At 35.8% G+C, this 10,179-nt stretch overlaps 1 protein-coding gene across 1 annotated transcript in view; it reads left to right on the top strand.

Moving 5' to 3' along the window:
- The window catches only part of LOC134855434 (protein spinster homolog 1-like), a gene marked incomplete in the record, with an annotated part of 9,967 nt that extends 9,433 nt beyond the window's left edge, over positions 1-534 (top strand). Inside the window, 1 exon segment of the mRNA XM_063871961.1 lies at positions 366-534. Within this exon segment, the coding sequence (XP_063728031.1) occupies positions 366-500 (135 nt within the window).
- Positions 535-10,179: the final 9,645 nt, after the last annotated feature.

The raw sequence follows: 10,179 nt of genomic DNA, 5'->3' as shown, positions 1-10,179 counted from the left end.
TTTTCGGAACTATTCCTTTTTTGTTTGTCGCGTCGAAGCTCTCAAATTAACAAGCTTTAGTTATTTGGGTTGAATTCAAGGTTGTAATGAAGCAGTTGAGCTTGAAGAAGGTAAAGGTTTATTTGGTTCTTTTCCACCCCTTCAATTTTTTAGTTTTTTGTTACATTTCAATGTTTCATGTGTAATGTTTCGATTTAAGGTGTGAACAACAAACCTGTTCACAAATGCAAATGTTAGTTTTTTCACCATGTCAAGTTCCATTGCATTATATATGACTTAGGTTTCCAAAATTGAACTTCCAACTGGGGGGGGGGGGACTTTGGAGTAGAAAAGAGCCGTTTATTTTTATTTGATCATTTTTTCAGGTCACCGGTACTCAGAGAAGCTCAGCCAGGTCATCCGATCCCTTTGTGCCTCTGGACGACAACAACAGTCCTAGGCTGTACTACAACGTAGAGGAGGGCAGTGGCAGCTCCGAACAGGAACACTCAAATCAATAAACCTAATTCTAATTAAAGATTAGATTTCAATTAAAATTACTACACTTTACTTATTTTTAATTGCTGATTGCTCTCAAAGTTTTCAAAGTTTTCAAAACTTTCTCGATACACTTTGAATGAAAGCTTGGCAGTTTTCGATCGCTGTTGTGAAAGTTTAAATTTTCTCTAACTGAGCTTAAATTAAAAGACGCTGACCGAGAAAAGACGCTAAATTTTTTTTGGCGATGACACAACCACAGCTATATGAATGATAAAAAAATTTTTAATGGGGCCAAAAACTATCGTAAAACTTTGAACTTAACATGACATAAATATTTCTAGCATGCTGTATATTTCCAAATCAAATCTCTCAAAGATACAACAGAAATATACTCACAAAACATGCTCAAATTCAGTCGAGTCGACTGGCACACAGTTGAACACAGGCTAAAGAGATCCGCAATGTGATTTTATTTTAGAGTAGCAAAACAAATGCAAAAGAATTTGAGGCAGCCAGAAAATTTCACAAATTTTCAGCTTCTTCCAGCTACAAATGATTGAACAAAAAAAATATTGGAACTGATCAAAACTTTGAGACACAGAACTTCTACGGCGAGAGTGAAAACAGTTTTTGAGTGAAATCATAGCGCTATGAATTCTCACGATCAAACATGTCTGATAATCTATAATCATTTCAATTTATTTTTTGAAAAAGACTGAACAATTAGCAAACCAATTCAAACTATTCTCGGCGATTTCAAAGTTTTTTTGTTCGACCAACTTACTTCATCACGCCCTCGGCTGAGCAATTCAGGCAATCAAATTTGACCATAAATTGATTCCATCGTTTCGATTACCTTTATGAGCTCAATCTGCAGCAAAATGTTCTGAAGATTTGAAAAACCATTCAGAAAAATTTTAAACCAAAGTCTAGACATAAGCGTAATTCACAAAAATTGATTTTTTTCTCAAACCCTTTAAAGAGTGTTTTGTGGTACAATTAACATTTTTCATCACTTTCAGAGCAATTCATGAAATCCAATCAAAACTCAATCATTTGGATAGCCTGTTTGGAAAAAAAAGAAGCAATAAAAGTCATAAAATCAAAATCCAACTTCAATCGTTCGAATATTTTCAAAGGATTTTAATTTCTTAAAAAGATTAATTTCCAATAAAATAACTTGAAAAATAACTCGATATAGTCTAAAGCTAATTGTTCCCACCATTAAAATTTGTTTGTATAAGGGTGTGTTCTGTTTTTTTTTCTTTTTGTTTGCCACGCAAAATAAGGTACCACAAAAAACCATCTAACAAGGTTGAGTGATATATCTTATGAAAGCCCTTCTAAAAGTGATTATAATCAATTTAACAATTTGTGAAAGAGTTTCCCAGTCTCAAGAAAAAGCGGTTTGAAATTTTTGGTTTTGCGTTTTATTTCGAGCAAATAATCCGAGCAAGCTGTCTTGTTTTATTTGCTTAAAAAGATACAATAGCTGAATTTAAAACGTAAAAACTTATTTTTACTTGAGCAAGGTTAGTTTATTTTGAATTTTTTACCGTTTTCTTAGAATCAAACTTTTCAAGGATACAAAAAAAATCAAAAAAAAAACTGTTAAACTTGCTTATTCATTCCTAGTTTTTGTTCACTTTGTTGTATTTTTTAAGACTATGGTCGCAACGTTCTCTGACACTTAAAGAGTAACCGGCTAATCTTGTTGAAATTTTGAGCATCGACCAAAGAAACCAAAAACGTTATGAGCTATTCTTAAATTTTGTTGATAAAAGAGCTTGCTGGAAAAACTATGTTTTCAGTTTTTGTTTAATACTACGCTAATAACTTAAATTAATTAGAGTTAAGATGTGATCTTTATCCCATGTAAACTTTGGTCGCAAAGGACGCTAAAGCATTTCCAAAAGTTGTGTTGATCTATCGCAGTTCAGCTTGCGGTAATCATTTCGGGTCGAATCCCGCTCGAAAACCGCTCAAGACTTGAACGGTTTAAGCGGTTTTCCGGAAATGTTTGAGCGATTTGAGCCGTTTGGACGTTTTTTTTTTGAAAAAGCCGCCCAACCGCTCAAATCTTGCTTTAAAAATCTTGCGGCGGTTTTTAAACAAGTTTTCACGCAAGAAGTGAGCAGTTTATAAGCGGTTTAATAAAAAATCGAGTAAACCATCAGAACGCCTGGAAAAGGCAATATGGCACTACTCGGGTCGAGGTTGTGGTTTTATGATCAGACGATCGCAACCAACTTTTGGCATTTTCAGACTGTCGCGACCGAAATTGGATATTTTCAGACCGCCGCGACCAGAATTTGGTATTTCCAGACTTAGCGGACCGAGACAAAGTGTCCGCGACCACCAGGACCGAAGAACCTAGCATCAAAAAATTGAATCTCATACTCCTCTTAATTTGGGTTATGTTGTTGAAAAAGTCAATAAGGAGCTCTTTAACGCAGTCAGACCAAAAGCTGAAGCTGGGTTTGCCGACCAAGAAACAAACTTAAATTGTGAAAACTTGCTATGTTCGACACCTGATTTTTAAAATGTACCAAAGTATGCACTATAATGTTTGATCAAATGTTGTCCGATCGGAAAACGTTCTGCGAATATATGAGAGTCAAGTAGATAGGAAGTACCAGACGCCACTCACATCAGTGCAGCCTATTTGGCGTAATTCTGCGCCAAAAAGCTAGATTTAAAAGTCGTTCTGGAAAGGAATTGAAAAAAAAGCTTGACCAGAGAACGCGTTACAAAGAAATTTCACAGAATACGATCTAAAATCAATACCTGTGTTAAAAATTCCAGAGGGTTGCAAATTCCTCGCATCATAGAACATACTGATTTGGTTGAGAGCTTCAATGGCATCATTTAAGAGTTAATGTGCAATATTCATGTCCAGATGCCCAAGAAGGAATCCCAAGAAAAAACTTCTGTTTTATATATATTTTTTTTAAAAAAAGAAACGTTCACAGTGAACCACAGAATTGACGCGTTAGTTGCAAAAAAGAGAAGCACAACAATGTTTAAAATTGGAGCACACCAAAACGTTATATAGGAGATCGCCCGACAAAATTTCGAGACAAACATGTTGTCAGACAACCGCGAGAAATGTATAGGAGGGCGTTGGAAAAGAGTCTTTAGAGAACTCGTTCCAGATGGCTGGAAAGCGGATTAAAGTTGAATTCAGCAATGGCAAATTTTAAAAACATATGGGCTGTATGTTTTTTTGCAGACCGGCCAAGGAAATTAATTTGGAAACGCTAGTTCCCACTAATCGAGACGCTACTGATGGTGGATCTCCTAAAGATGCGGACGCTCTCCAAAATTTGAAGAAAAAAAAACGCGGGCAAAGCTCTTGGCGAGAGCCAGAACCAGAGCTATTTATATACTGCTAGGAGAGAAAAGTATCCAGAGTCTGAAAAAATTTCACTCAGAACAGTAAATGTTCCTCAACCTTAGGGAAAGCATTGGTGCTCAATTAGATCCAAAAAGAATTAAGGCAGTAACGAGCTATCTTCAGAACTTTTTCCCATTGGAACAAGTCAGGAAAGTTATCTCTTGGGTGAATTTAAACTGGGTAAACAAATAGCTACCAAAACCTTCTTTTGTTCTGGCTGAGTTCCGAAACCACATGTCAAGAGGCCACGAAATCTAAGAAACTCCTTAGTTGCCGAAAGAATGTTTTTAATTTTTTTGAGAGGCAAGTGCTGTTCATTTTTCTGAGAGAGTTTCAACGTGGTAAAAATTCAAAAAAATAACAACACTTACGCGTCAGAAAGCACAACATTCAACGTTAGCAAGTTTAACCAAATCGGTCAAACCCCCCATTACTTTACAAAAAAATACTCCGGTGAATTAACTTTCAATTTTCAACCTAACATATTGGACGTTTTTAGACTACGATATAAACATTGTTCAAAAGGCGTGACGTCATATCAAAATTAAAACATAAGAAACCACACAAAACACAAACCAGCTGCCAATTTTTTTCGAAATATTGAATAAATCGAAGTTATTGACTAAATAGTTTTTACTCCGTTTTTGAAGAAATCAACTGAATGAATCTGCTTTGGGCGTAGTTTAACCTGCTCAAAAAAACTTCGGATATCATAAAAGAATCCTTTGGCAATCTTTTTACTTCGTTAAAAAAGTATCGACTCTTCAAGTTCCAATCTAAAAATTATTTCAACTGATTTAGTTTTTCCACTTTTTTCCTCAAAACAGAGGGTTGCGAAGCTTGGCATAATCTTGGATTATATTTCGATTTTTTTTGAAGTAAACTATTTAAGCGTGTCAAGCTATAGAACACTGAAAACTGTTCAGGCTACCTAATTGTTGTCTAATTTTTCTTTAATTGCTGTTCATCATATCATGAACTTTTTTCAAACAATGTCTGGTTAAATGAACAAAAAAAACTTTATGTAACGGAGAACACCATTTGTTTGGCACGGCTCAATTACAGGTGTCTCAAAGGTCACTTCCAGGTGCTGATAGTGGATTTTTTAAAGGAGCAGAGGTACTACAAGCCTTGATATACATCAACACGGGGAAGACTCCCGGTGAGAGTCAGATCACCGGTGACCTTCTTAAACTGCTCGAGAAGAAAATTCTCAAGCCTCTCACAAAGATTTTCATTGATATCTGGCTTGATCCAGGAAAAGCTCCACAATTTTGGAGGGACGCAGTAGTACTCAATCTGTTCAAGAAAGGAAGCAGGCAGAACCGAACAATTACAGGAGCTTTTTCCTTCTTGACTAAGTTGGCAAAGTAATCGGAAAAGTGATTGCTAATAGGGTGAAGAAGCAGCTGCCCAAGATCTCACCCTACCAATTTGGGTTCCGAAGCCATAGGTCAGCGGGCCCAGCTATCTTGGCAATTAGATGTTCACTTCAAAGAAGGATTGAAAACCATAACCTCTTTGTATTACTTTCATCGACCTGAGGAATGCTTTTGATTCTATTGAAAGGGAAGTGCTGTTTATCGCCCTAAGAGATTTTGAAATCTTTAGAGATACCATCAGTTTGATTATAGTGCTCCAAACCAAACCCATCGGCAAGCTTGATAAACATAACACTTTTGTAGTGAACCGGGGGTGCGGCGAGGGTGATTTTTGGGCACACTGTTGTTTATCATCCTTTTTGATTTCCTCCTAAGTGAGACCAGTGAGAGAAAAGAAACTTTGCATAAGCTGATGATCTGGCTTTGATCTCTGCAAACGCTACCAAGTCACTGAATGAGATGGCAAATACCTTTAGATTGGCTCAATTAGAAAATTCTGCTGAGAAAATTAAAAGTATTGTAATTAACACCAAAGACAATACTAATGTTCCTATCAATGTACTCAGTGAACAGGCTGAACAGATTAATCACTTTGAGTACTTCGGCAGCATCATAGCATCTGATGGCAGCGCTCACAAGGCTATCAGTGCTCGCATTTTTAAGACAAGGATAGCAATGCTAAGTCTTAGACCAGCCCTGGTGTCTAAAAGTTTGACACTAAGGAACAAAGGTCTCCTCATCGAGACTTTCACCAAAACCAATCCTGCTTTACGCATTAGAGACCCTTGTTGTCAGATGCACTGATCTGGGTAGACTAGAAGCGGTTATACACCGCGCTAAAAGGACGTGTCTAAGGCTAAAAACTAGAAATGAAATTAAACTAAAGGAATGAAACTAAACTAATGAAAAGATAAAAACAACGCCAGTCGCACATTTACTATGTAGGAGAAGGTTTCAAAACTATGCTTCCTCTAAAAACATCGGGGTCGATAGCTTGAATAATCTAATCGAAGGTGCTAACTTTGGTAAAAAGGTTGGATTAGGCAGTTTAGAGCTGATCATAACAACCATGGGCCCAAGACAAGGTGTGACCAGAATAACTGATTGCACAAATCGACAACCAAACTTAAGTTCAGAGACGGTGGGGAGTTTAAAGCAAATGCTATCGGCAAAAGTTCGCAAACAGTTCAATGTGCTAATGAAAACTGTGGTATAATGTTCCATTCAAAAAAAAGAGATGACCAGGCATCTCAGAGATAATCATTCAGAACCCTCGGTCCAGCTCGCCGATAGTAGTGAAATTGAAACTGATACAGGAACTAAAATCATTAAAGGAATTAAACGATCTGTAGAGGTATCCCAGCAGCCCAGCAACGGGGTTCAAAGAAAGGCAAGCTTGACTGCCTTCTGTCCGACTGCAACACGATTTATGTCTTTGTCAGTGGTTGGACTAAGCACATGCAAAACTGCCATCCGCATGTGAAACTGATCAGCGCATCAGAACCGACCGTCTCAGCACCCGAACTGAGTGGGCAATTCTTCGCATCAAACCAAGCCACTAGCAAAGGTAATGAGGTGCTAAAGTGTCCGCTCTGCTTTTTTCGGTGCTCTGTTAGAAAGTCAATGATCAATCACTGTTAAGTGAAGCACAGATTTTCGTGGGTCAAAGCAAGGCCAATGCCCAAGCCGCCAAGTCATAATGGAGTTGTCCCGGAGGGTACATTCAATACGCAAAATTGAGCAGAATTTAGCGTCATGACCACCACTGATACCTTGGAAAGTTAGAACGGGTTACCGGTGGTGACTTTTATTTCGTTTAAATTAGTTATATTGATAAATTATTCGATTAGTTATTTGATAAAGTCAAAACCATTGCCTCTGGCCTTGACCAGCTTTAATTTACAATTTCTTAGACCGTTTTTTCTATCATAACCTAGAAATCATCAAGATCAAATGCTAAAAACTCAACAAAAACCTCTAATAGCATGCCCATAAAAGCGAGCTTCCTAGAAGGTAGCTTGTTAAAAAATTATCAAAAAACCATCAAAATTAAAACATTACAATTGTTGATATTTTTGGAATTTCACTCGTAAATGATATTCTGTCGTGTTTTTTTTTCTATGTATTGGTAATGTTTTTCTTATTTTTGTTTTGTATCTACCGTTTCTGACTTTTGTTCAATTATGGTATCTTTCGATACTCAAAATGGCACTGTTGACGAAAAAAATGTTCCCAATTTTTTTCATGATCTCGTACGCAAAACATTCAATAGCCGTACAGTTTTTCAATAGTTGCAACCGTATAGTTGGAAAAAAGAACCCAGTGTTAATTTTTCTAATTCATCCTGCTGATAAGGAAATGTATTCTATTTTTTTCTATTTTTATAAATTTGATTTGTCCGTTTTTGCATTAACCAAAAAATCTTATTGGATGATTAGTTGAACTTAAGCTTTTAAATCCAAAATAAATTGCTGTTCTGTTGAAAGTTTTCTGAAATAGAAAACCCTATAACTGCCACAATTTAATTTGTTTCCGAGCAAAGTGCAACTAAACATTCCGTTTGCTGTCCAGATGGGACACTTAACACAAGCCTTTTTCTTTTTTTTCTATCAAAAAAATGAAACTTGACTTGTTTTCTTTGGTAATGTTTGTTTTGAATTTTTTTCAACTTATTTTTTATCCAGCTTTTGCTTCTCGCGAAGATGATTGATAAGTGAGAGCAATGTATGTTTTTTTTGCACAAAAATGTTTGTTTTAACATTTTTTTTCGATACGACGTAAGAACATATTGCAGCAGTCTGTTGATGCAAATTTTTGATTTCTGTCTGCGTTCTAACTGACTGTTTTCAATTGTATCAATTTTTTCTACCCTCAATTGAGTTATTTTGGAAAAAAAGGCGTTTGTTTCTATGGAATTTGTAGTAGCGAAGTTGCTCAATTTTTTGTGGTACATTTTTTGCAAGCATTTTATCAGTTTGGGTCTTTTTTTAATTTTGATTTGTTTAAAAAAAAACTTTGTTAGAGGCCTCCTTTTTTGTTGCTAGACAGTGTTGATCTTATCATTTAATCTGTACCTTTTCGATTTTTGATAAATTCAATGGCTTCACTTGAGTCTATAATTTTCAAGAAAAGTGATTGATGATGAGGGGGCTCGAAGCTTTTGTGAAAAAGAGACTTGTGAAACTTAAGCATCAAAAACGACAAATTCTGTGATATCAACTTTTTCAATTACATCTCGTTTAACAAATTTTCTTTGTCGAAGTTTGTCTTCTAAAATTAGTATCAAAAGGCGTCATTTTTTTGGTAGTTTTTTCGTTTTTTCGCTTTTTCTGCTTGTTTCTTTTGTTTTGTACTTGTAATGATTCGGGCGAAAGATCAATTTAAATTTTTCTAAAAACGAGAAATTTTTTGTTGTCATTAGGAATCCATATTGCTCAAACTGACTAATTTTCATGCTTTCGTGTAGTAATTTTTTCGGTTTACATTTCTCTTGCACAACTTTGAAACAACGGAACACAATTGAGCTCAAACACTGAAATTTTGATAAATTATGATAAAATTTCCGATGTGGTTGAAAACAAATGTTGTTTTTCTAGATGGCATTACCAGTCACTTTATCGTCAAACTTCATTTGCTTGGCCAAATATAACGGAAAACTTTGGTACCATAGAATAAAGAATAGTTAACTAGAATCCAAAAAAATCTAAAATGTTGAACCAAATTGAATTAAGAGCAAAGGTGTCTGCGTTGCCAATTGTTTGTTGCTATGGCAATTTTTTTTTATTTGATTTATGGATGCAGATTTTGTGGCGTTTTTCGAGTGAGCAGTACAAATACCTCCTATCTTGCTCGAGTCAATCAGCTTAAACTTACGAGTCTCTTCCGGGTATGTACTGCCAGACATGTGATTCCCAACCGGATCGAAAGTTTTGCAGAAATGTTTCAAGTAAAGTGACTGAATGAGCGCAATTGTTAGCAAGAGTGATATCTTAAATAACAAGGAAAAAATGTTTGAAATTGCGCTAAAACACAAGCCCAGTATTTTAAGAATTGAGCTTAATAATTCTCTTTGAGGACTAAATTCAAGGAACAAAAACTCAGCCCCCACCTTGTACAAAAAAATCGAACTGACTCCTAGAGTATCCAAAATCTCTGTACCACCTCCGTTCTACCAGGTTTTAGAGTTACCGTTTGTTTTGGTCGTTTTAAACTAAAATTAGGAAACTGAATTAGCCAAAATTGGAAACTTGCGCTCAATAGCTCCTCATGCTAAAAATCAAGCGCATTTAGCTCCTTACGCTGAAAATTGGGCTCATCAAGCCCCTTCTTGAAAAACTGAACTCATTCAGCCTCAGCGCCATACTGGAAAAACGACGACCAAGAACTGGACCAATTTTGCTTAAGATTGGCCTCACTCAGCTTATTTTCCTGAAATATGGGCTCATTTAGCTCGTTGTTCTCAAAAAATGGGCTGAATCAATTGCTTCACAAAGTAAATTCAAAAAACCTGGCAATATCGGAAAGAAATTACAACAATATCTGAACTTTTCGAAAATCAGAACTAATCGATAATTTGTCGAGTTTGTTTCTGAGTATTGCTAATAATTAACTTTTTTTTCTTGTATCCACTGTACTTCTTCACTTTTGCTCCGTTATGGCATCTTTTAATAATCAAAATGGCACACTTGACAAAAAACCCCCCAATTTTTTCAAAATTTTGCAGGCGAAATTTCGTTAGCCGTGAAAACTTCGTTTTGAAGGAAGAATCCAGCACTGCATATAGAGTAAATTTTTCCATAAGGCTATCTAACTTTAATTTCTAGTTTAGAATATTGGCTTGTCATTATTGCATGAAAAAAAAAACAATATTTTGGATGATTGGTTGAACTTAGTTTTTTGCAAACAAAAGATAAATGCTGT

This window comes from Symsagittifera roscoffensis, chromosome 10, assembly GCF_963678635.1.
Source record: "Symsagittifera roscoffensis chromosome 10, txSymRosc1.1, whole genome shotgun sequence".
Lineage (NCBI taxonomy): Eukaryota > Metazoa > Xenacoelomorpha > Acoela > Convolutidae > Symsagittifera > Symsagittifera roscoffensis.
This window is presented reverse-complemented; position numbering and strand designations above follow the sequence as displayed.